Source organism: Mchenga conophoros, linkage group LG14 (genome assembly GCF_057382185.1).
Source record: "Mchenga conophoros isolate Kocher_MC1m ecotype Shallow Benthic linkage group LG14, M_conophoros_male_GT1.1, whole genome shotgun sequence".
Classification (NCBI taxonomy): Eukaryota; Metazoa; Chordata; class Actinopteri; order Cichliformes; family Cichlidae; genus Mchenga; species Mchenga conophoros.
Window position 1 is genome coordinate 29,791,082 of NC_140539.1, and position 26,817 is coordinate 29,817,898.

A 26,817-nucleotide genomic window follows, 5' to 3' on the forward strand; every position below is an offset into this window, starting at 1 on the left:
TTCCTCCTGAATCTGCAGTTATAATAAACAATTTGCCCTTTTCTCTAGTATCTAGGAACATGCCTTTCTGAAGAGTGTGAGTAGAGTATACATGTTATCTCAGTAGTTTCAATTATGGCCTAACATAAAACAAACATTTCTACCTTATCCATGAAATAAAATAAAAATAAAAATAGGAGCTGCTCATTCCAAAAGGTGTTAATTGTATGCTTTGGGAAAATTCAGTATGAAATGGGATAATTACTCTGGGCTACATATTTACATACATTTGCACTTCCTATATTCTTTTTTACAGCCTCAGAAACATGTTCGACCTGTTCTGTCAGTATATATCCAACAGTCATTTGTTACCTTGCACATCTAAATTCAGCTTTGTGCTTCTCCATTCATGCGTGTATTACTACACTTGGAAGCAAAGGCAATGAATGCATACACTTGCCTAAGAAAGATACAACTTAAAGAATGCACTGTGGGCATTTTGTCTTGTGCGTCTGTTCAAGTGTGCCAGTAAACATTAAAATGCCTCGTGTGAAAAGAGGGCTTTTGGAGATATAAGAAAAGAATTAGTAAATATTTAAATAAATGCTTTTTTTTTAAAAATCAATCATCACTGCAGTTTCTCCTTGTTAGATGTGCACTTTTATTCCTGAGGGTGAAAAGGTCTAAACCAACAACAATAGCTGTGCTACAATGGCTTCAGTATCAAACCAACAGGCAAACAGGTCCGAGCAAAGATTTTCAGAACTGCTGAAACCTCATCACAGCTCTCTTTATCTGCTCGTAGCTCACAAACATCACAATGTTCCAGGAACCCAGGCGAAGGAATGAGGGCACAAAGCTGTGAAAGAAATCAGATGAAACAAGAATGTGTGTAGGAGTCACTCTGTCATGCTTGGTTTTCAAAAATACATTCCTTACCCCTTGTAGAAAGCTGTTGGTCCTTCTTTAATCAGCATGGTTATAGCACAGTTAACAGCACCGCTGTACTGCCCAGGCACTGAGTTCATGAAGCGTGTCTTTATCACATCCACAGGGGATGCTACAATCGTGGTGCAGAAACCGGCTGCACATGCTGCGGTGAAGTGGCACGGCATGTTGTCTGCAGGAAAAACTGATTTGTTATTTAAACAAACAAACACAACGCTGGAGAGAGCGTTAGAAAGATTTGCACTTACCTGTCATCAGGTTATACTTCAAGATGAGCTCTTTCATTATGTCATAGGTCACAAGCTCAGAGCAGTTTACGATGGCGTTACGAGTTATATTTGGAAGACAACCTGTAAGAACAGCAAACATATAGGAACACTTTTCTTTCTCTGGTGAACTCAGTCTTAAAAAACATCCTGCGCTGTCATCAAACAGTCATGAAAATCAGTCATGATTTTCACTTTGCTATAAAGAAGAAATTCTTCTACTGGCCTCAACAGTTAACAGCATCTCATTTTAAATCAGTTTCAGCAGCACACTCATGTCATTATCAGCAGAAATTTGCAATTTTTTTTTCAAAAAATGGAGTGAGAGGATAAAAAACAAAAGTAAATATAAGTTTAAATTTGTGGCATATTTGCTTATTCCTTAAAAATCTATTGTGTAACTTATTTAGGGCTTTCAGGGGAAAAAATGATCATGTAGAAGTTTCACTGGCTGCTAATTTATAAAAAATATCCACAAGTCCCTCTGGAAGCAAGTCTTGCCATTCAACAGCCATCGTGGTAACATCTCTGGGTACTTGCTGTATTTGGACTGTTGTTTTGAAGCATTGTCTAAATTAATTCTAGTTTTAATGGTTAAAGGACACAAAAAAATGCATATATTGAACTATTAACCCACACTGATTAAAAAAAGCACATAGAAATGTAATGACTTCACCGCCAAATAAGGTTTAGGGTTAAAAGTTAAAGCTGAGAGTCTGCACTCAAGAATGTAGAGTTATGAAAAATGTGTCACTGTCCAAAGATTTCTAGACTCTACTGTATGTCTTATTCACTAATAGAAATGGGAAAAATAATTGTCAATTGTGGGATTATACAGATTTGTCTTCCTTGGGGAAAACCTTGTGATTTGATTACCAACAATTCCAGGGAGTTTGTTCAGTTCTGTTATGTTGCAAGCAGCTAACGTAGTTTTAAGCCCTTTTTTTAATTAATCTTAATTTTCTTCACCAAAACAAATTCAAATCACTTGTTGTGTTTTTGTCAGTCAATAGAGGAAGCACTTTTTTTTCTGGAGCCACACAGTATTTTCCCAAACATACAGTAGTTTCATGAACACCTGAAAAAGACTCACATGTAAAATCACTGTGGTTCCCCTTTAGGAAGACTAATCTGAAAATGTGCTGGTTTATCCAGAGGTCATTGTGGGCTCTCTGTCAGATGCCTGAAGTAACGCAAGCGTCACATCTTTGTTTTGCAACATAAAATCTGCACATAAGGCAGCCGGTTTCTCTGAGAAATGCTCGGCCAACAGAAGACTCCGTAAAATTCTGGGGACAAGTCAGTTGAAGTCAGTCACCTGTGGTCTAATTTGTGACGTAACATAAGTGTTAGGCTGCAGAAACCATAAAAGCGCCACTAACTTGTGTAAGTATGATTTTTACTTTTGTTTCCCTCAGAGCTTATATTTTTAACATGACCCTAAACCCTTGCTTTTTGCTTTTTTCCTTTTTGTTGACCATGATGTTACAGCTCAGAGGCTGACATGAATCATCCCTGTGGCAATCTATGAGAAATATAATGATATAAGTCATAACTGCTACAAGATGACCGCTGCTCAGTGGTGTTAGGGATGTCATGTTGTGCAATAATAACACCTAAACCCTGTGGAGTGTATTTTAATATACCTTTCCAGAGGCCTTTAAAACCTTCGTCCCTGGCAATGGTCCTGTAGGCATCAGTCGTGCTGCTGTATCTCTTGACAGAGCCGCTCTCAGGCCGCAGGGCCTGAGCCTGGAACCTGACTTTCACCACGTCAGTGGGCTGAGCAAAAGCCACGGCCATCGCTCCTGTGGTGGAACCTGCCAGCAGTCGAGTCCCGAGTCCAGCATCTGTTACGCAAGCAATTGATTTATGACATGTTGGTGCCTCAAACAAAGACACACACAGCAATTAGAGATCAAACTTGGTGCAGTTCGGATAATCATAGTGAAACCTGGATGCACAAAATTTTTCAGTTATGCTTTTAATATGAAGCGAGTTAATATTTCACTTTCTATTTGGTAGATCCTCTTCTCTCAGGTTTCAAGCATCATTTCCTACTGGGGTAGACATACACTGTTTTCTTTGGTAGAACATTATTCATTCAAACTGGTTTAATTGATAATTTCACTAAATAAAGCAACAAGCTAGGCCAGAGATTATAGTTTGGAGATGTCCTCATCAAGGTCAGGCAGATGTCCTTATGCCTTTGGGAGAGTTTAAAAACCAGAGAAAAAGTGAAAGAGAGGGTTGGACATGGAAATGAGAACAAGCGGGTGTGTTGTTGTGTCTCTAATTTCTGAAGTTTTGTTGATCTGGGTGGAAATCTGGATTGCTTAATAATGCCACAGCGGCATAGTTAGAATAGGTGAGGCCTCCAGCATAAACACATTCCTTGAAAGAGGACATTTTTTCTCCATGGCTTACATCATGGAGGCATTTTCTGCAAAACAAGTTCAGGCGATTACGGTTTAGACTTATACTCATTTTAGTCTGAGTCTGATTTCCGGTTAGATGATCAGGACTTTTCAATTTCTGAAGTTTATTTTCAGATATTAGGAAGGGAGTGTTTGAGCTCATTAGCCCCTTAAGAAATCTTAAAAAAATCTAAACTAACCAGTTGCTCTAAACATCAGTTAAACGTCTCTTTCTGAACATAATTTCTTACATGTTTATACCTGCCGACTGGCATGTATTTCCTAAAAGCTGTGAAGCACTGACATCAAACTCACAGTAAAGGAATTTTTGCACATCTGGATCACCTGCAAGGATTTTATCTGTTTTCCATCTGTACCACCTTTAGCTGTGATAATTTTAATTATTAATCAAAACAATAAGACAGTGAGTCCTTCATAAAATAATTGTATTTGAAGCTCATTTTGGGTTTTTTTTTTATGTTTATTTTTACTTTAACCAGGAAGTGCCGTAAATTAAGATCTCTTTTACCAATGGAAACCTGGCTTTAAAAGTTCACCATTATAAGGTTTGTTTAAAAAAAATCTAAATTATAACATAAAGAGACATCGGACAGAAACAATAAATCCATCCAAACAAGGCAAATAATACAAAGTCCAGCTCAAGACCAGCAACAGGTTTAACAGGTTAAATTTGTTTGGTAGTTGTGAAACTCCTGAGGTACACTGGCTGTAAACTGCTGTGTACTGAGTTGTGGGATGTGGTTTTGATGCAGACATACTTTCTGAGCCTCGCGTGTAGAGCTGCTTCATGGTGTCATACATGCCGATGCGGATCGAGGCAAAGCTCATCTGCCTGTGCAGCCCTGCCACCAGGCCGCTGTACAGACTCCTCGGCCCCTCTGTCTTCACCATGGTGAAGATGGTGCCAAACACACCTCGGTATTCCGCCCTCTGGCCTTTCAGTAAGGGCTTGGATTCACCTTGCACCTGAAGAAACATAATAACAGGTTCAAGATGTGCCATCAGCCTCACTGCCTCACTTAGAGGGAAAATGTCCACATATGTCTGTGATCAGGCTGCTTTCTTAATTGTTAGGTTACATTCGTGTAACATGCAGCCGTGTTGAGATATTTCTGAGCATATGCTTGAACTAGGGGGTTGGACAACATGAAAAGCAGTTTATCTTCTAGTCAGCCAAAACACAGGTATTGGCTGACAACAATCTATATCTATAGTATCCTAAAAATGCTCATGTGGTAACATTATGAATAAATGTTATTTTTTATGCTCTTAGACAGATATGGCAACTTCAATGATTTTGGGAAAACTGACACTCACTGGTAATTTTGTTAGTTACGCCTGTAAAAACAAACAAACAAACAACATTGTTTTTAACAGGCGTTAACAGCCTGTTTCAAATAACTCCCAAGCATCTCAATAAGATTTCAGTCTGGAGTTTGATAACGCCAGTTCCTACTTTGACAAGGCCATTTGGGGTGGTTATAGCTCAGGTGCTAGAGCAGGTCATCTGCTAATCAGAAGATTGGTGGTTCCATCCCTGGCTGCTTTAGTCTACATGCCAAATATCCTTGAGCAAGATACTAACCCCAAGTTACTCTCCGATGCATCCATCGGAGTATGAATGTGTGTGAATTGTAGATAGAAAAAGCATAGCAAAAATTGCTTGCTTGAATGGGTGAATGAGGCAGAGTAAAAAAGCACTATATAAGAACCAGTCAGTTTACCATTTAGGAGCAGGATAAGGATCCAAAACACTAGTGTGTTTCTTGCATAACTCAAGTGTTTTTGGGTTTGAAGGGACAAACTTATTGCTGGACATTCTCCTTCAGGATGTTCTGGTAGAGAGCAGAATTCATGGTTCCATTAGCTACAGCAAGTCGCTCAGAAGCATCAAAGCAGCTCGACACCATCACATTCCCATCACCTCTATACCTCTGACCCTAGCTGAAGTGAGGCCTGCAGTTCTTCAGATGTTGTACTGGGTTCTTTTCTGTGGTTCACTGGAGTCCCAAAGCCTTAGAAATGACTTTCCATTTCCATTTCCATTTCCAGACTGATATCTTTCAGTGACTTTTTGTTTTACATGTTTTGTTTTGGTTTTTTGTTTCTTTGAATTGTGTCATATTTTAGCCTACTTCACTTTTTAGACTGGCAGTAATCACACCTGGGTGTGGCTAGTGAAATTGAACTTTGCTTTCTTAAAAATGTGAGTGGTCACAGTAAATTTTACATTTTCACACAAGGCAAGGTAGGTTTGGATATCTTGTGTAAAATGTGGCAGTAAATTTAAAGGTAATTTGATATACAAAAAGAGGTGTTTACAAGGGTTATAGAGCTAGTTATGCAGCTATTTGGTGGTTACCTGTTTTGGTATTTACATGTTTACACATTTGAATGTTTACACACGCATGTTCAAAGCAGTAATAAGTATGTGTTATATCTACCTAGTTGGTTTTTCTGCATTGATCTGAGTATAACATTTCCTGGCTTCTTAGAGCCCAGTGAAATATTGATGACGGCGGCACACAGGAAGTGTTGGTTTTTGTTGTTGCTGTGTGCTGAGAGTAAAGAGGCTGGTAAGACAGTTAACTGTCTCCATCGTGCTGTTCCTAATTATTCAGGGAGATTGCATCAAGTGAACCCTCACGTTACACTTGTTTCTTTAATAACTCAAATCATCAGTTAAAAACGGACTTTGGGGTTTCGGTAATTTGGTGATCTGAAACATTTGAGTGTGACAAATATGTTAAAAGAAAGAAAGAAAGAAAGAAAGAAAGAAAGAAAGAAAGAAAGAAAGAAAGAAATCAGGAAACAACACTTACACGATAAGCTGAGCCGGGTCGGGGTGAGGGGGGTGTCCCTGTGCACCAATTTTTCCACTTTTTTTATATTCTGAATTGTGTTACACTTTTTGTTATAAAATATAAAGCTCTTAATTACCGAGAATATTTTGAGGTGGCTATAGTTGCAAATACCATGAGGTGGGTGGGGCTTCCTGATGCCTCACCTGTAGCCGGACTTTGGCGGTGTCCAGTGGGAAGGTGACTAGGTCCGCCACGCAGCCTGCTGTTCCAGCTGAGAAGATTTTAACAGCAGTTGTGGGCACCAAATCAGCCGCTCTCCCTCCAACCATGATCAGTGCCTGAGCTCAACAGCAAGCCTCAGCAACAACAAAACTTAAATAACAAAGTGCGCATTGAAGGACTAATCATCATTTCATCCTTCGTGTACGGAAACGAATAAAAGCGATGTAGGTCAAGCTCCATGCAAAAGAAAGTTTGGAGTTTGAAGGGAACAGCGTCGTTGTGCCATTACACAGAAACGCTCACGACAAGAAGTCGAAAGCAAACTGAACTAAGTCGGTATCTTTGCATGTCAACAAACACCTGACTACGCAGCCGACGAGTGAAGCCTGGCCCACATTTACTGACTTTGAACGGACCTTCTGCACCGCCCTGCAGAACTCCAGATACTCATCACACACATGCGCGGAATACCCCGGATTGTTCTTTATCGGTGTTCTCTGTCATGATCCACCTGCTTTCAAATAAAAAACAATTTCAATGTCAGCGGACAAGAGCTGAGGCGTCATCAGGAAAGTTTTATGTATCTTAGTACGGATAATGTCCTCCCATTCTTATGGGAAATAATCCTGCTTTTGGTGTTTTTATGATGGCAATGGCGACCACCAACTCACAGGAGTTCACGTGGGTGTATATCTGATAAATGACCTGTATTTGTATAGCGCTTTTCTAGTCCCTAAGGTCCCCAAAGCGCTGTACACAACCAGTCATCCACCCATTCACACACTGGTGATGGCAAGCTACATTGTAGCCACAGCCACCCTGGGGCGCACTGACAGAGGCGAGGCTGCCGGACACTGGCGCCACCGGGCCCTCTGACCACCACCAGCAAGCCGGGGCTCGAACCGGCAACCTTGTGATTACAAATTGAGCCACGATCGATAACTATGAAGGGAAATAATATGAAATAATAGTCTTTTATTATAGAAATTGCACTTTCTCTTGATTGGCAGTGACATTTTCCTCTAAGAGGGACAAGAAGACTCAAACCATGGCAAAAAAAAAAAAAAAAAAATGCCCCCCAAAGTATAACAGAACCTCACAACATCCTCAGTACAGGAGTAAATGGTTCAGGATTAACTTTAACTGAGTTATGTTACTACATCCCCAAAACTACCCTGCAGTGTCATTTGGGTGTTGTATCATGGATATGTGGTTGTTTTTTTGTTTTTAGATCGATTCAGGTTTCATGTTTCTGCTATCATACATCTTAAGGATGATGTATTTAAACCCTCTATTTACAGGAATTGTAGGTGTGTTAATATTTCAGTAGGACCACTATCTGAAAATATTAAAGTCTGGAGATCACACCTCCCCACTCTTCCATATTTGTTTATCTTTTATATAGTTGTTTATTATCAACGAAACGTTCAACTTTAACTGCCACCACATATTCCATAAATATTCCCAGTTATCCTGACTTATGCCTCATTTTTGCATTTTTTTTATTTGATGCCAATTACGTGTATCACATTTCTCATATAAATACCCACACATATGTACAGGTGCCCTTCTGTTATGTCAGCTACTATAATGAGGTGAAGAGGTGATGTGGACTAGCAATGGCATTTTTAAACTGAACTTCAATGTTTTATTTCTTTAACAAATCAACATGATGGGAAACCCAAAAACATGAAATTAACATACACAGCTGTCTTATTCAAGAGAGAACCTGAAACAGTTACATCACCAAAACTTGTGGCCACCAGCCTGCAGACATTCAGCTTCAATAAAACATTTAAAAAAACAAAAACAACAAAAAAAAAAAAACTTCAGTAGTGAAAATGGTTAATATTTATTTATAAAAATACAACATGTTACATTTAATATACATGATTATTGTTGCAGGCTGAAACCAAACGTCTCTAATTAGTCTCATCAAAGTGAGCTGCAAAAATTTTTGCTATTCTCTCCGTCTCTTTCTTCATGGATGACGGTGACATGTTGGGACGCTGCCGAGGGCCTCTGGGAGGTGGGGCGCTGTGAACCGATGAGTTCTGGTCCTGAAAACATGAAGCGTTAAAGTAAAAAAAAAAAAAAAAAAAAAAAAAAAACACAAGACAGCTTAGTTGCAGGGGAGGCTGAAGACAAATAAGTTAATTGATCTGAATCTTTTTTTGTGATTATATGACTCACAATTCACACACAACAAACCTTTGTTTGGTTAGCCTTCATGTTGTGAGACTGTCAGCTGCATGTATCAGCAACAAATGGCATGCCTGAACTAGTTTTTTTGAAAGGTCTCGTCATCATGCAGGGAGGAGAGGTGGTGCCAACAGTCACACCACCTCTCCAAATAAGTTCTAACTCTCAACTTCTCTGTTTTATTGTGCTCTTCAAAAAGTTGTAAAATTAAAAAACAGGAGTGACAGTCATCTCCATTGATTCTTCTTTTTTGCATGTGACAGCATCTTATTGTATTGTACTGCAGTATTATATTGTGTTGTATATAAGACTTTTATTTTATTTTTATCTTTATATTGTTTTAGTGTACACTGAGGGCCGTGGGACCGTTTCAATTTCAAATTCTTGTGTATGGAATGTACATATGGTTTTTGACAATAAAGCTGTATTTGATTTATTATTTTTGTTTGTTTTAAATTGCATTAAAATGATCAATTACATTAGAAGAGAGATCCAATCAGTGGTTTTAGAATTCATACTTTTTACTTAATCACATCCAAAGTTTGCAAAAATACAAAAATGTGTTGTTGGTTTAAAAAACAAAACAAAAAAACCCCAACATTTAAATGCTGGGCAAACACTGTGAATGAGATCAGAGAAAGTCAACCTGTTAGTGCTGCAGAACTGAGTGTTAAATTACACCGAATGTCAGTCTGGCATCACGCACATCACACATCATGCGAAAGATTATTCATAACACTGTGTGTACAGAAGGTTGGGCAAGTATATTTGCAAAACCATTAAATTATGCAAACATGAACAGATACATCAAAGGTAAAGGTTAATCTCTAACACCACTGTAAAAGTAACAGGAGTGGAGAGAGTGAACATATAAGCAGGCGTGACGGCCAAAAGCACTGCCCGTGGACAAACACTCACCGGGTTGCTGGATGCCTGGGAGAACGTGGGTGCTAAACGTATAGCTCTCATCGACGCCTCCAGTTGGTGGGAGGGGAGGAAGAAGTTTAGAACCTCTGCAGGAACAGAGCTTAATGGATAAAGTTAAAGAAAACACGTTCTCAGTGTGTTTTGAGGCAGTTACAACTGAAGAGGAGGGGAACTGTGTTTAAACACTCCCCAAAAACATGAAAGTAAATGTTCAGAAAAACAAAACAAAAAAAAATATCTGTTTGACCTCCACGGGAAAACTATATTAAGGGGAAGCGCATCTGAAGGTTGCCGGTTCGATCCCCGGGCTCTCAGTCCTGGTCGTTGTGTCCTTGGGCAAGACACTTCACCTACCGCCTACTGGTGATGGCCAGAGGGGCCGATGGCGCGATATGGCAGCCTCGCTTCTGTCAGTCTGCCCCAGGGCAGCTGTGGTTACAACTGTAGCTGCCTCCACGAGTGTGTGAATGTGAGAGTGAATGAATAGTGGAATTGTAAAGCGCTTTGAGTGCCTTGAAAAGTGCTATATAAATCTAATCCATTATTATTATTCATTATTACACAGACTGTGAGCAACCACATGGGATTTAGTGTGTGTGAGTTTATGTTCAGCCTGCTCAGCAGGAACGTTTTCGCACTTCCACCTGTCAGTCTCCTTATGTCTAGATTGTTGAGATGAATGTTGAAATAAAACCCTAAAGACGCCACACAAGATGAAGCATTTACACACCTAACACAAGTTTTATAATGAATCACTGATTTGAACTGGCTCAGAAAAGCAAAAACCAACAGCATAACCTAACGGCCACAAATGAATCATGAAACACATTTAAAGATACCGTTGGAGGTGTGGCTCGTCTGAGGAGGCGGAAACACTGTGGGTGTCTGTGGTGTGCTGTTTGGCTGGTGATGAATCTGTGTCATGTGACCTCTTGTTAGGGCTGTTTAGTTCTTGTTGTTGTCTTTCACCTCCAGCATGTTGCGACGTTTCATCACCTCTCTCCAGATCTGAAGCATCTCCTGTGGAACCATTTAAGCTGCAGTCGTCTTCACTTTCCTCTTCCCTGTGCTTCCCACTGGGGTGACCCGATTCCATATCTACCAGCAGTTCCTTCTTGCCCTCATCTTCACTCAGGTCCAGGTGCTCTGGTCCCTCCAGGCTCTCCAGAGAGGCCAATTCAGGATCTGACAAGATGCTGGTCCAGGGACTGGTTTTGTCTGTTAATGAGGTCACCTCATTTAAAGGCCTCAGCTTCACTACAACCTCCTCATAATCCTCATCTGTCTGCTCATCCACATCATCGTCCTCTTCCTCTCTGCAACCTGTTTCTTCTTCATCACTCTCAGTCATTTTAGCCTTGCCACTTCGTCTGTCCTTTTCTTCCTCAGGCTCAGAGTCTGTGAGGTCCTCAGACACTTCTGCTGGTGTAAATGACAGAGGAGACGTGACTTCTGGGGAACAATGTGAAACTCTGTGAGGACTGGACGATCTCTCAGTGATTGCTTGTGTATTGCTGTCTCCAACAGGTGACACTGTTGAGCTACTCTGTGGGTTTGAAGGAATTGTTTCCAAGCGGTGTCGTTGTAGACCTGTGTAAAGAGACAGACAAAGTTTGAAGGGTTTGAGAAACACACATGCATGCAACATGTGTCTAAACCCAAAGCTGAATCTTTTTAGTTTTGTCTGGCTCACACAGAAGAAGTTAATAACATAAATGTAATTTGCATATAAAATAAATATAATGGGATATGAGAAAAACTGTACAATGAGCTCATTTAAATAACAAGCAGCAGAAGACTGTCAGTCTGCCCCAGGGCAGCTGTGACTACAACTGTAGCTGCCTCCACCAGTGTGTGAATGTGAGAGTGAATGAATAGTGGAATTGTAAAGCGCTTTGAGGGCCCGAAAAGTGCTATATAAATGCAATCCATTATTATTATTATTATTATTATTATTATTATTATAATAAATGGACTGGTTCTTATATAGGGCTTTTCTATTCTAAGCACTCAAAGCGCTTTACACAACTCGTTCATTCACCCAATCACACAAGCACTTTTCTCTTTTCTTAAGTTTTTTAGTTCTGTCTAACTAACATTCATACACACATCCACACTCCGATGGATGCATTGGAGAGCAAGCTGGGGTTAGCATCTTGCCTAAGGTTATTTGGCATGCAGACTGGAGCATACTAGGACCGAACCACCAACCTTCTGGTTAGGAGGTGACCTGCTCTACCAACTCTGCCAACTATGCATAAAAAAGCAAAACAAGAGAAATTAATAAAAAGCAGATTTAAAAAGTTTTGTTTTTAACTGGCTTTTAAAAGAGTCCACCGATCTTAAGTCTTGAGTCTGTGGGCCACTAAACAGAAGAATCTGTCTCCTTTTGTTTTCAGCTTAGTATTGGGCACCATCAGCAGGCCCTGGTCACAGAACCTCAGGGGCCTGCCATAGACATATGTTAGTAGAAGCCCTCTGGTATAACCTGGTGTCTGTCTGTGAAAAGCTCTCCAAGTTTGCCAAAGAACCAAGAGGTTCTAATTATTTCATTTTTCTCTTGATTTAGCTGAAGAGAACTGCCTGCCATCCACTGTTTAACAGTGTCTAGGCACTTCAATAAACTGCTAAGTTTTCAAATTTCATTTGGGTGAAATGAGGTGTAGAACCAATTATCATCTGCAGAGCAGAGATAAGAGATGCCCTTAAAGGTTGACAGAATGTGCCCAAGGGGGACCAAATACAATAAAAACAGCAGAGGCCCCAAAACAGAAACCTTGAGGTACACCAAAATGAACTGGATAAGGGGAGATCTGTGCTTTGAAGTAGCTACAGAAAATGATCTGTCAGACAGGTATGAAGAGAATCCCTCCAACCAGATACTGATATACCAACCTAGTACTTCAGCCTATTAAGCAGAATGAAACGTTCAGCTGTATCAAAAACTGAGGTAAGGTCCAACCTGAGCAGCAGAGAACAGTTTCCCCTGTTGCTCGGCCTCAAAATGTCATGTGATACTCTCAGAAGAGCCGTTTCAATTCAATGAAATCTACAAAAACCTGATTGAAAGTGGTCAAGAATGCTGTGCTGATCCAGAGCAGCAGTTAACTGGTTGACCACAACGTCCTCTAGGACCTTAGCAGTAAATGGATGAACTCACCACTGATGATGTTGTGGACTTCTCCGACTAACTGGTTTGACTTTAGTAGAAGCTGAGATGAGCTGTACTCCGAGTCCCTCCGTTTCTCATGTTTATTGTGACTTTCCTGCTCTGGCATAGGTGGGAATGTAGGAGTTGAAAGTTTGCGGCTGAAATATTTCTGAATGTTGTCAAGCTCGCTCAGTTTTTTCCTGTAAGAAAAGAAACAAAGCTCAGGCTCTGCATCAGTCATAAATGGTTAAACAATGCAGTGTCCATAAACTGGTACCTGAGTGCTGAGAACAGGATCGAGCTGGAAGGATTGATGTCACCTGCACTGCTGCTGTGAAAGGACTGAGACGCTGTTTGCTCCTGCAGACTTTGATGGTACAGGCGTACATTGTCCATGTGCTCAGAATGACGGTCACTCTCACTGGACCTGCAGCAGTCATTACAATAACATATAAATACAGTTGCAGACTTTATATTGTAGCATGTGGCAATGAATAAAACTATGCAAGGACCGGTTCTGCAAAGCACCAGTTCTGTGCCAATACCAATGTTTAAAATAATCTGATAGCAGACGCTTGTGTTCTTTTGTTTTGTTGACATTTTGTGACAGGAAAACGAATTAATCCCCATTGCACAAACACAGTATTATACACAGTACTTACACTACACTCATTTATTTGTATTTTGTTTCCAAAGGGGTCAGACTTGTAATTTTTTGAAGTGGTCTTGTGCAATAGTTCTCCAGACTTTCTGAAGGTTTTTGGAGGACATTGGCTGCTTTAAACTCATTTTCAGTCCATATCATTTTCAGAGACCAGTGTTTTTTTAATTTTATTTTTGTAAAATATTATTTTATTTTACACAAGAAGTGGAAACTAAACTAAACTGTGTCACCAATGTTAAAACTGTTTTTTTGCCTAAATGCTTAATTGTTTGTTTCCAGATTTATACGTTTCAACAAATCGCTGCACATATTTCTGATTTTCATGGCAAAATACAAAGAAATGAGGGGAGGCTTAAGGCTTACTTACTTACTGTAGATATACAAAAACCTGCCCTAATGTTTTTCAGTCCTCAATGTGTCTAAACTAAGTGATACACATTTATGAGACTGGATCTCAGGAATAAGGACCACAAAAATGATGAAACACAGCTGATGAACATCTTCCATTGCCTTACTGGCTGCAAATATTCTAACAGATGATCGGCACAACCATGGTGTGAATAAAAACCTTTCAGAGAACAGCCTGTCCGTGTGGTCGGGTGATGAGATCTTCTGCTCAGGGAACCTGCTGATGTGAGAGGGAAAGCTGCTGTATGTGGCTGTAGTCTGGTAGCTGAGAGGAAAGGCCTGGAACAAACCCTGCCAGACAAACACCTTCTGGTTTGTTTCAAATTTTGAGAAAGCCATCAAGAGTAAAAAAATCTGTTCAAGCAGTCTGAGTTCTCTCACCAATGAGTTTTTGGCAGCTTCTTCACTCACAGATAGTCTCTGCCAGCGTAAATCTTGGACCCCCTTCAGTGGAGTGATGGACACTTTAAGCTGGCCGTGACACTGGCCGCCAAAGTCTGTGATGTTGTACCAACCGCACACTGATGGGAAGCCACAGACTAAAGGGGACAGGTCTACAGAGGCAAATCCAATCACCCTGTCCAGCTCTATGGAAGCAAAATGAAAATGAATAAATTAATCCTTCAAAAACATTAAAGCAACACAAACAACGGGGTGAAACAGCTCCTGTACCTCCTTTATGCCAGACTTTAAACACAAGGGATTGTTGTGGATCAACCAGGAGCTGCTTTGATAGCCTGGAAATTTGAAACAAACACATTAGCCTGATGTTTGATCAGTAGGTTATTTAAGTTGAGGTCTGTGAAGTTATTCAACCTGCACTCGTGCTGATGGTCCCACACAGGGGAGTCTGTGTTAGCTATCACAGCCGTGGACACTGGTTCAGCAGAGTCAGCAGTGGCGTATGAAACACAGCAACATGGCATCCCTTCACTGCGTTCTGCGAGGGGACAGCCTGATGGAAAAGACAAACATGTTGTTGTTAGTGAACTGTACGTTTTGTTTCTGTTTTGCTTTCTTTTTTTTTAGAAAAAAAAAAGGCACAAGACATCAGGTCACACCTTTCAGGTTCAGGTGCATGGCCCGATCCACTGTGACTGTCACAGGGAAAGATTCATCTGTACTCTGTTCCGTGTGCTGCACAGATGAGATGTCTGGAGTGGCTCTGGAGGATTTATACTTGTGTTTGCTCTGTGCTGATGATTTTCTGAGTGTAGATGGAGAAAGGACTTGATCTCTTTCTTCCATGTCCTCTGATACCAGTTCTTCCTGACTGTCAGAGTCCACCTGAGTCTCAGCTCCAGTAGGTATTTCTCCTGGATCTGAACCACCTGTCAAGGTGATGTGTACCCTGAGAGCTGCTCCTTGTAGATCTGCTGCTGAGCGCCTGAACAGAGGGTACACTCCTGTGAAAATACAAAATTTATTACACTCTGAAATATGGAGACGATTTTACTAAAGCATTGCTGAGCAGTTATTTCATACCACTTAGCGTCAGCTTCTGCTTGGAAGTCTTTGCAAGCGAGGACAGATCGACGAATGCTGAGCCCACCAGTCGGTCTGTGTCACTGGGCCTTCTGGTTTTATTTTTCTTAAAGGCAACCCACACCTGCACCTCCAGCTTCTCCTCCCTTAGATACCACATTAAAGGCTGCGTACGTCTCAGTTCAACAGTCCTACTTCCTTCAAAACTCACTGTGGCCTTGTCTTCCCCTGCGCCTTCATCAGCAGATGGGTGTTTCAGGTGAGAACAGAAGGCGTCTCGGTCATAGAACTTGTACCTGATGTAGCAGTAGGTGGAGCGCAGCAGCTCACTGTGCCCAGGTAGCAGCAAACAGTGGATGGGTAGCCACACTCTAGGCATGGTAAAGGTCAGCGAGAGTTTTCTCATGCTCTCTTCAAACAGTTCTTCTTCATCCTGCATCATGGAACTGTCAGTCAGGGTATTTTCCCAGCCTAAACCCTGAGCAGCTTTAATGACCCTTTCTCTATCAGAGTGGTGAGCGAAGCTAATGGAAAGCTCTAGGCCTCCGACCAAGATGTGCTGGTGCTGAGAAGAACTTGCTTCAAGACTTATATAAACTCCAAACCAGCCAGAAATACCTACATATGTGGAAAAAGAAAAACTCTGACAAAGTCTTAACAAAAAATAACTGCTTTAACTATTTTAAGCCCAACATACCTGTTCTTTTGTTGATGAGCTCAGACAGAGGTATTTTCACAGTCCCCAACATTAAATCTTTAGATTTGGAAACGTTCACACCTACAAAAGAAAAAAAAAAAAAAAAAAAAAGGACAATATTAGAAACAAATACTGCTAATAAAATTTTTACACAAGAATGTTTCAAAAATTTTAAATACATGTTTGTTTGTTTTTTAACTTGACATTATGCTGCCAAAAAGCAAAGGTATCCTCCAATGTCCCATCCTGGATCAGCTCTTTTACAAACTTTTCCAACGCATTGATGTTTGTCTCACTGTTAAATGGTGTATAACGAAAAATATTCACAAACTAGGGCTAACATTCATGACGATTCTTAATATCTAGATCAGTCAGTTATTGCACGGGTGTATATGATATAATATAAAAAAAAAAACTATGACAATTTCTTTAAGGCTCCACTGATGGGTAAAGAAAAGATAAATAAAAAGTAAAATAAATGATTAATGGTCTCAAGTTAAACATAATCAGAAAACTGTAACATAATATACTTTAGGCAAGTTAAATGTAAGAGCAACCTCATTTCACAAGGAGTGCACTGAGCTCACTTAAACTTTTACGATTGTCTCGGTTCCACACAGTGAAGACAGCAGAAGCCTGTTCCAGCTGCTCAGCAAGGCTGAAGGTTTCTCCGCTGCTGGTCTGAGCAAGCAGATCACAGGACACCTCCATGTGGTGGTCGAACTCGGGGCAGAAAGCCTTTGCTGCTGTGCGGGTGCACCTCCTTTCACTCTCGGGCAAGAAAGAAAGCTGGACTGTGATGAAAGTGTTCAAACCAACGCCGACAAAGTAGCTGAACCTCTCATCTTGTTCTGATAATATCCTGAAATAGCAGAGGCAGTATTTCTAAATACTAATTTGGGCATTATGGTTTCAATACACATAAAGAAGAAATGAGCGAATACTTTTATTTTGATCAGATGAAATTTGCCACCAATCTCAGAATGAACAAAAATAAAACAGCAGAGTCTCAACAACTGTAGATTTGGTGCACATCATCAGCTCTTAATCCTACATCCTAACCCAAATATTTTTATCAAAGTGAGCAGGTGTACAGAAAATCTGTTCTAATTAATGAGCTTTATCATACATAGATGAAATAAAAAAGGCAAATTGTCCAGAGGTCAGTAATAGTGATGTACCTTGCGGCAGCCTTCAGACCACATGCTCTGTGCACTTGAACCACGAGTGTCACAACTCGAGAGGCAGCTCCTCTTCCAGTGTGTCCTTCAGGTCTCACAGGCCTGTGCTTGTATCGAATGCAAACATCTAACAGTCCTACAAAAACAAAAGCAATAACATTCAGATACGGCCTGTATCTATATATTCCTATTAGCATGCGTGCATAATTATGTGTGTATACCTGAAGGCTGAGGTTGGTGTACTGTGGGACTCTCTGTCCTGGGAATCAGGGGCAGAGAGAACATCTGAGCCTCATCAGGAGTTTGCCTCTGCATGGTAACCATGGCACACAGCTTGGACAGTGGAAGCATTCCTCTGGCCACGAGCTGATCTCTCACATTTGGATAGTAATATCTACAGAGAGACATTATATTGATCACAAAAAGAAAACAAGTTGAGCCAGTTACAATTAAGACTGATTACTTTCACATAAATTCTGATTTAAGTTAGTGGATCTCAAAATTCTGTCTGGCATGCCCCCACTACACCTGGTTGTCTGTACACACACATGCAGCTTGAGAATCACTTCACTAAAGACACTAAAGAGTAATGCTGCAGACCTGTATATCATTACCGTATGCACAACTGAGCATTTAGAAATAAAGTATTTTCCTTAACAGGATACAGTGTGATACTCACTGATTAAAAACATACAAAATGCACTAGATTTATGTAATGAAACAAAATTTACAAAAGCTGCCAAGGAAGTAAAGTTTTCTGTGCTCCTTGTACCTAATGAAACTTTAAGTAAAGTTTAAAACCTATTTTTACAGAGGGCACTTCAGCTAAAACAGGAAACCAAAACATTACCATTCCTGGGGTAAAAATATTAGGCTTATAATCAGCATTTTAACTGTGGTAAACATCATTTCATTATTTTATTAAAGTTTAAATGATACATGGATGACATAACAGCATCCACAAACCTGCACCACACTTCAAACTGGATGCCTCCACCGCTGCTGAGACCTTGACTTGAGAGAGAGCTGAGTAGCAGCCTCTGGACAGGAACTCCTTCAGGAGCCAGGAGCACATGAGTCTCTGTGTGACCAAACACCGGGTCAGGAACACAGAGCGTTGTGGTGGTACGAAATGGTTTCAGGTTCACAGCTGTTGGGATGTGATTAAGCTTGGAATGATTCAGAGGGAATAGAAACATCTTATGATGAAGATTTGAAATGATTAGGTGGCCTTACTGCTCTCTATGAGGTTTTGGTCCATGTCTGCAGCAGAGTTGCCCTCCTGACAGGGGAAGCTGTACTGGATGTAGCAGTCTGCCTCACCCCACACTGTGGACTGCAGAGGAGTCATCCTACTGACCCTCTCCACCCTTACCACAAAAACATGCTCTCTCATAGATTCTACATGTGCTGCAGTCACCTGAGGGAGCAGAGCAGTTAATGTTTGTTTGTTTTCATACCAACACATTAGAGAAAGAAAGGGAACAAACAAGTTGTGTTGAAGTTTGGTGTTAACGTTTTCATGAATATTTATTCTACCAAGTCACATTCATGAGTTGTGAGGTTTTAAGGATCTAAATTAACAAAAAACAACAACAACAAAAAAGCATTGCAGCGAGTTTCCATAAAAACTCAATAGGGACAAATGTAAATTGTGCAGATTTATTTATATTTATATTTTGGTCTGTATTGTGTGCCAGCACATATTTAAAGTGGAATTTTCTCTATACTTTCTATTAAAATAAAATAAAAAAAACTGCCAGACTAATCTATTTGACAAGTATTATGCAGCCAATGGTAACACCAACCTTTGTTTGTGAATGTGGATGGTGATCAAGCAGATGAACTGGTCTCACAAGATGAGGCAACGAGTCATATTCTTCATCTCTCGTACGCTGGAGGGAAACGATCTGCTCTGATTGGCCCATAGCCAAAACAACCCTGAGGTTTCCTTTACAGCTCCCTGAGAACACATCAATGACAGGCATGTAGCAGTCCACCCCTAAAACAGGGTACTGCGCCTGCAGGAGGAGGTGGGTGATCTTTGGATCCCTGAAGGGGACAGACATATTTTAGTAAACATGTTAGTATGTTCTATACTTTGTCATATATTTTAGGAATCCACTTAGTGACTAGAATGTAGGGTAACTGCCTTTTACAATACATTCTTGGTGTATGTAAACCTGGGATACTAAAAGTTTTCACTGCTCTTCCCTCTCAGATATTATTATTGTGATTCCAATTTATAGGACTGTCAGCTAAATAACAATTACAATTGTTAATCAGTGGATAACGTTCTCAAAGCGTTGGTATATGAACAGTCAAAAAAACTAAACATCAAAATATAATTCCCAGGCACAAATGGTGTAGCATTCACATTTAACTAATTCCTTCAGTCAAAAACTCAGAGATACTTTTTGCAAACAAATAAATGGTCAGCTGACCAGCTAGCAACTGTAATATTTCATAATTATCCTATATTATTGTTTACCTATCTTACCTGAATGACATGTAGAACTGATGAAGAGGCAATTTAACTAGGCCAAGGAGTCGATCCTGCCCTGAGCTTCTAGTCTTCTGCCACACTTCTATGACCATCATATTATTCTTCATCCTCTCCAGCAGCTTAGCTGTTAAGGCCACAGGTGTCACCTAAAACAGAGAAATGTAAAGAGTGTATTTAGATCAAGCTGCAGGCACTGAGAAATCATCAATGATCCCGACAACTAAAAATGCCAGACTAAAAAAAAAGGATTAAAGCCTGGAACATAAAACAGTTTTAAAGATAATAATAATAGTAATAATAAGTAATAATTATAATAATAATAATTATAATAATAATTATATTATTATTACTACATTTAATTAATCTACATTTACTTTTCACTAATTCTGAAGTGTCTGTTTGTTGCATCCATGTAGTTTTAATTGATTCAACAAACAGCTTCCAAATCTGGTAGCTTCTGGAATAAACAAATAAACAAAACGCCTGCCAGGTAAAACAGACTAATGTATGCATTGATTTTTATGTCAGATGCCTTTACTGAAGGAACCCCAAGAGGATTTGTTTCTCCTCCTGGTCTCCAACCAGGGATTTTTCCCATGATAGACAAACAGATAAACCACTACTCTGTGAAGCCACAGAATAATTTCTAATGCTAGTTTATGCTAATTTATTCTTATGTTAATTTTACTACTAGTTTCTTGTAGAATAGCACAGTATCACGTACATAAATAAAATATTAAAAAAACCATGTAACAATATGTAAAGCTTTTAAAACAACAGTCAAAAATAAAAAACTCATAATGCTCCCATATACTCCTTTATTACAAAAAACAGCTTTGTGCAAACTCTTTGTAGATCCAGAAAAAAGACTTAAGAGAAAAAGTAAGTTTTATGTCTTTTGTTTTGTGGATTCAGTTTGCAAAAACATTATAGTAATTTCCCTTCATAAATAAGATCATTCCAATGACGTACAAAGCCAGGCAGCAAACTTTAAATGTGGTGAGAATAATGGACCTGCAGCACTTACCTGAACAAAGTTAAACGTAGGGTTTGGCTGACCCCAGCTGACAACAGATCTTGCCGGCTCATCACACCAAAACAGTTTACAGTTCAAATAAACATTCGGAGCCTGCAGAGGCCCACAGTTGAAGTTCTTCCCATCTGGTACCATGAGTAAGGCATGCAGCAGGGCCTCAGGTTCCTCCTCCACCTGCTGCCACGATTTAGGGGGAGATGTTTGATAGCCGGAAATAGGAGCAGGTTCCCTGGAGGGTCTCTGAGGTGTCCAAACATTCAGCCTGGCTTCTTCAAAAGAACTAGCCGGTAACTCCTCTCTGCCATTGGTAGCATGCTGGGTTCTGAGGCTCACCTGTCTCTCAGGACTTTGTGACGGTGACATGTCTCTCCAAGTCACCTTGCTTTTACTTTTTTCAGAGGAGAAACCTTTACTGTGTGCTCCAAGTTCTAGTGAAACCTGCAAAACACATCAACATTACTTCTGTGACAGTTGCTTCCAAACATTACTTCCTGAGTAAAAGAAGCAAGCCAATGAAAATATATTGCCTTGAGAGGTCCAAACTCCCATGTTTCACTGTTGCCTTCTCTCTGAACAGGCAACACGACAGACTGACTCAGCTGCTCGTTCTGCAGCAGACTGCGCAATGGATGAATTGCCTTACCAATGGCAACAGGCTGCAACACAGGATATAGTGATTTAACACATAGTACACCCAAGCATTTAAAAGAAAACAGCAATGATCTTTTTTTATATTTAATGGAATCACAGCCATGTGTTTGTAGAACATGTTAGAAATACAATAACAGACTCTTCAATATTTTAATCACACTTGTGTTATTGTCTGAAAATGTGTATGTCAAAAATATTTTAACTTCAAAACAACCAGTTAATTAAAAATAATCATAACGTAAAGCCTTTGTTAAGAAAAACAGTAGCTCACATATCATGAAATAATTGACAAATTTCAACAAAATCAAATTACTAATAGTCAGCCTGAAGATACTTACTTTCCTTTGGTCACTCTTTCGTGAGTAAATCTTGAAAATCAGATCAGTTCTCCACCACTGTTCAACTGTGGCTGTACTGAAGTTGACAGGAAACACAGAGAGATGATGGAAGTTCACCACTAAAAAACATAATGTTTGTCAGTCACAAACCTGAAGCACCACAAGCAGCACTTTTCACTTGGGATGATTTCATTAAAGCAGATTCTCAATGGTCATACCTCTTCCTGTGACTTTACTGGAAACAACTCTGGTCACTTCCCCATCTCGGCTTGCCTTACTGCGATCATGTCGATTTGAAGTCACTGGGAACGAATACTCAACAAAATATGTACTAAAAGAAGAAAATGACATACGGTTTTGTCCCTAAATGTTTGTATTTTTTATAACAAAGTCAGTGATTTGCATCATTATCATTATTATTATTATTATCGTTATAATTATTATTAGCATTATGATCAACAAGATTTTAAATGTTTTCCTAACCATTTCCTGGCAATTAATGGCCGAAGTGGTTTTCCTTTATTTGAGGTTTTTCTGGGTGTTGTGGGTGAGCTGCCAGCTGGTACAGTCAGAGACTCAATCGTCACTCTTGCCAGCCGCACCGAACTCAGCAAAGTCAGCTGCTCTGCACTCAGGAGAAAATGGATATTCCCACCATCTCCTGACCGCTGATTCTCTGAATTGTGGCTGGACACAGAAAAACACAGTTCCCAACCATTTCATGCATCTAAGAACAACCTGAGCCTCTGAAAGAAGCTCTAGCTCTGACTTAAAAAGAATACGTAAAGGCCCTCACCCTTCACTAATCTTGGGTGCAGACTCAGTCAGCTTTTTTGCCTGATTTTTACTTGAAGACACGATCCCTTGGCACTCCTCCTCAGTGTCAGCTAATGTGGTACCTGTAATCTGAAAGAATGACAGTTATACTAGAAAATCTGTTAAACTGACAAAGCTTACTTTACCAAAATTTAAAAAAACAAACATATAAAAGTCATCTAGTTACAGGAGTTTTGTAGAACAAATTTTCCAGCAAGCTCTGATCATACTGTGGATCATTGAGCTCGCTATCGCTACAGACACTGCTATGACCAGAAAGAGAATCAGGGCAGGGGCCTTGTCCATCCCAGAGAGGAAAAGCAGAAGTAGAGCTTTAAAGAAAAGAGAAAAAAAGGGAAAACTTTAAGTAAAAATACAACATCGTACATCTGCATCTGGATATAAATTCAAACATGGATACCTGCCAAGTACCAGATCCACAGCTCTGTTGTCTATGTCAGCAGGTCCGTCCAAGCCACTGTCTGAGATTACAGTAACATCATCAGAGTGCTTCAGAGTTAAATCAGTGTGAAGGATATTTTCAAGAAACATCCCAGAAGGAGAAGACAAGGGCCTGCAAAGAAAAGAAGAAAGTCTTACAGAAAGTGAATTGGTAAGAGAGAGGAAGCACTATTTTTTTTCAACACTAACTTTGGCAGAGGTTGGATGTTATCCTTTGGTAGAAGCAGTGGAGTATCTTTCAGAGCCGCCGCACTATCGGTGTCAGATTTCAAAGCTGATATAACCATTGCATTTCTGAGTTTGTTTCCACGGTCGAGAATAACTGAGATGAAAGAAATAAAATTTCAAAATATAGATATGCGTTTCTGCAAACTGATAATGCATGGATGCTTAAACAAACCTGAAATGATATCATTAGTTGGTTGATTTAAAGGATTCACAGCTGTTTGACTGTTCTGAGATCTGTTTGTTGTTGGCATCTGATTTTCAAGCGTCTCTTCTTCGTCCCTCTGTGCATTTTGGAAATATAAGTGGTCCTTCCCTCTGAAAATATTATAGCAACGAATAAAGTAAGATCACTGTCCTCTGATTTAAAAATGGCACCGCGTATGCCAAGATATGAGATGCTGTGCAGGTGTTTGAATTCAACTCTAAACCTTGGTGTGTTTCCGCCACTGCTCTCGGCTGATTCTTTCCCGTTGTTGGCTGAAAGCAACCTGTGCTGTGAGGGCACGGTCATTGGGGTGACTTGTCGTCGCTCGGTGCTGAGGTCTGTGTGGGGACCGGAGCCGCTGCTGTCATAAGCTTCTGTCAGTGGCTCCAAACTAAGAGCTACCTGATGAGGGGTGTAAGAAAAAGCTTAGATGTGGACTGTCCTCAATGTCACAAACTGAGTGAGCAAAGCCCAATTTCAATACAGCCAATAATACTCAGATCCAAATAAGCACTTGGCAAGTAAATATGATTTTAAGTCTACACTCACCTGTAGCTCTCCCAGCTTTTCAGACGTTGGAGATACAAGAGTGTAAAATCCACTGATTGACTGTGATAGTGACAGGCGGGAGATGCCAGTGACCTGAGCTCGTGCAACTGGCAGATGATCTGGTTTAGTTAGGGCTTCCAGCACCAAAGAGCCCATATCTGTTGATGAACAGCATAATGGAGATTAAAAGGAAATCGAAGCAGCATAGCAAACTCAAGAGCATCAACCTCTCCTAACTACCTGTAAGGTAAGAGGTGAACTGTTTTGGGCCACAGCGGATGGGGAAGCGAGCTGTGGTCTTGATAGTTTTCTGTGCCAGCTGTGATCCATCTCTGGGAAAGAAATGTGTACCGTCGGACGACTCTCCCCACCAGCGCAGCCTGATGAACGTTGCAGATGGTGGCTTGTGAACTGTCCATAAAACTCGGCCTATGGTCACCTTCAGGAAGCATCTGAGCTGGCCCTCGACCAGAGGTGGGAGACTAGTGGATGGGGACACATCACTGGGGACTGCAAGAGATAAAGTGGAAACACAAAGAAAGTAATAAAAAGAATGGGATGTTCAGTTTACCTATATTTTCTTTTATTGCCTTGAAAAACATTGGACAAATATAACAGATTGGATATGACAAATTATATCAAGCCTTCCTCTAGAAAGAAAAACATGTACTGAAAGATTTTACCTAATGTTTTTCTTTAAACGAATGAAAAATATTAGGTTAAAGAGGGAAAATTTTACTGTCAAAGTTACTTTAACCCAAACTAAAAATCACACTGACAATACTGTTCTAACTTCAGCGGGATATAACTGGTTATATGGGGCTTTCAGTTAGGTCGTATGTTACAACATAGATCCACAGAGATTTAAATCAGACCTAAATAAATTTACAGCAAAAAACACCAATGCTTATACGTTCAATGGATATTTTATAAGTTCTTTTAATATCGCCCATTGCTCTATTAGATTGAGATCTAATGACTGTGAAGGCTAGTTACGTACAATGAACTCTTTGCCATGTTCAAGAAACCAACATTAGACAATTTGAGCTTTGTGACATTGTACCCATCAAAAAATGGATACAATGTTCAGTAAAGGGATGGACATGGCCAGCAACATTACAAAGGAAGGCTGTGTTTTGTTTTTTAAACAGTTCTCAGTAAATACATACTAAGGGGTTCAAAGTGTGCCAAAACAATATCCCCACAGCCTTACACCACCAGCAGCAGCCTAAACAGGCGTACTTTAATCTTACACCAACTTGCCATGTATTAGCAAGTATTTTGGTATCTCTTATGAAATCAATACAGTCTTGTTTATGCATAAACACCACAAAAACGAAAAAGGAATAAAACAGAAACCGATTGAAGGCGCCCGTTTTAAAGAGAGATTGTATACTTTGCCTTTAGCTTTAGCATATTTTGACAAAACCACAAACAAAGGTTGCATAAAGTTGACTGCTAGAGCTACACGTAAACAAACAAAAGAGATTTGTGAAGACCGGCGAAACAAACCGAAAGACAGTGCATACAAAACAGACAGTACATAGAGAAATGTAACTAATAAGTAAGTAAACATTTGAGGCTAATCTGAGGCTGACAGCTGTCGGTAACATTACAGTAGCTAACGGCTAGCTAAACTGAGTTTACCTTTCTTTTTGCTGCCTGCAGTTCTGGCGGACCTCTGCTTTCTGCTCTTCATCCCTCAGCTCAGTAAGCATGGACTGTAACTAACAGCCAGGCCAAAGCACAGTCAGAGACGTTAGCAGGCATGTTATCGCTCTGCAGCTAACTTATAATCCGTTAAACGCAGCTGAGTGAGCGGCACACACACACACCCACAGACACTCATAATACAAACAGCAGCGCGGAAAACTGTTCCCGAGCAACGAACTACCCCGCTTCCGCTGCCGCTGCTTTTCACAGAGGCATTCTGGGAAAGTGAGTTAATTTTTGCTGCGATGGTTTTTTTTTAGAGCTATTGAATAGATTCATTCATAATAAAAATGTGGAAAACTACGACTACACAATTACTGAGCAGCATGATAACCGCCACGAGGGAGGATTTATTACACTTATATTTATGGCATTTACATTGTGTTGTACTAATACAGTAACTAACAGTGTACAATGTCTATCTTAATTATGAGGTTTTTAAACCATAATGTTTAAATAATTGCTGAAATGGAAGCAGGAATACAGAGATTAATTGGGATGGGCGGGGGGGCAAATAATATTCTGTTTTAAGACTTTTCTCTGCCATTTGCTTTTTAGCCACAGTGGACACTTTTACTTTTTGCAGCTCAACCATTACATTGAATTGAAGCGATTCTAAAATTTGTGAAATATGTATCACAATGTATGTGACACACACATATGAAAGCTTTATTTGCAATCATTTTATTCAGAAGTGTATTTTATTGGCACAAAAGTGTTTTTTCTTGTACCCAGTGTCCAACAGTCCTTTAAAACAACCATAAGTGCAGCTTCAACAATGCATCCAAAACTGTTCAACTGTGTAAAAGCAAATAAACAATAGATTAAAAAAACAACCAAACAATATATATTACTGTGAAAAATTACAAATACACCTCCGAGCTGTCTACCAGTAGAGGGAAGCCCTGGTCTTTCAGTCAAAGCTGTTCACTAACACAAGT

The 26,817-nt window shown here is 40.0% G+C and overlaps 2 protein-coding genes across 2 annotated transcripts; both read right to left on the bottom strand.

Annotated features, from left to right (window-relative positions):
- Positions 1 to 616: 616 nt before the first annotated feature.
- LOC146560044 (dicarboxylate carrier UCP2-like) lies at positions 617 to 7,101 on the bottom strand. Its single transcript, XM_085243871.1, has 6 exons — positions 6,639 to 7,101; positions 4,390 to 4,597; positions 2,840 to 3,043; positions 1,176 to 1,277; positions 919 to 1,099; positions 617 to 838 (listed from the first exon to the last, which is right to left on the bottom strand). Exons 1-6 carry the CDS (start codon positions 6,762 to 6,764, stop codon positions 739 to 741), a joined length of 921 nt encoding a protein of 306 aa, XP_085099997.1. The 5' UTR covers positions 6,765 to 7,101; the 3' UTR covers positions 617 to 738.
- A 1,392-nt stretch (positions 7,102 to 8,493) lies between these two features.
- On the bottom strand, positions 8,494 to 26,040 carry c2cd3 (C2 domain containing 3 centriole elongation regulator). The gene is made up of 33 exons (XM_085243872.1): positions 25,811 to 26,040; positions 24,404 to 24,673; positions 24,164 to 24,321; positions 23,838 to 24,016; positions 23,582 to 23,724; positions 23,371 to 23,503; positions 23,141 to 23,293; positions 22,907 to 23,051; positions 22,700 to 22,809; positions 22,387 to 22,590; positions 22,122 to 22,234; positions 21,904 to 22,022; positions 21,442 to 21,570; positions 20,906 to 21,352; positions 19,873 to 20,024; positions 19,181 to 19,424; positions 18,609 to 18,792; positions 18,339 to 18,522; positions 17,594 to 17,766; positions 17,373 to 17,508; positions 16,779 to 17,053; positions 16,192 to 16,272; positions 15,495 to 16,112; positions 15,071 to 15,415; positions 14,826 to 14,964; positions 14,682 to 14,746; positions 14,391 to 14,596; positions 14,170 to 14,300; positions 13,215 to 13,364; positions 12,947 to 13,137; positions 10,626 to 11,376; positions 9,778 to 9,886; positions 8,494 to 8,717 (listed from the first exon to the last, which is right to left on the bottom strand). Exons 1-33 carry the CDS (start codon positions 25,860 to 25,862, stop codon positions 8,580 to 8,582), a joined length of 6,627 nt encoding a protein of 2,208 aa, XP_085099998.1. The 5' UTR covers positions 25,863 to 26,040; the 3' UTR covers positions 8,494 to 8,579.
- Positions 26,041 to 26,817: the final 777 nt, after the last annotated feature.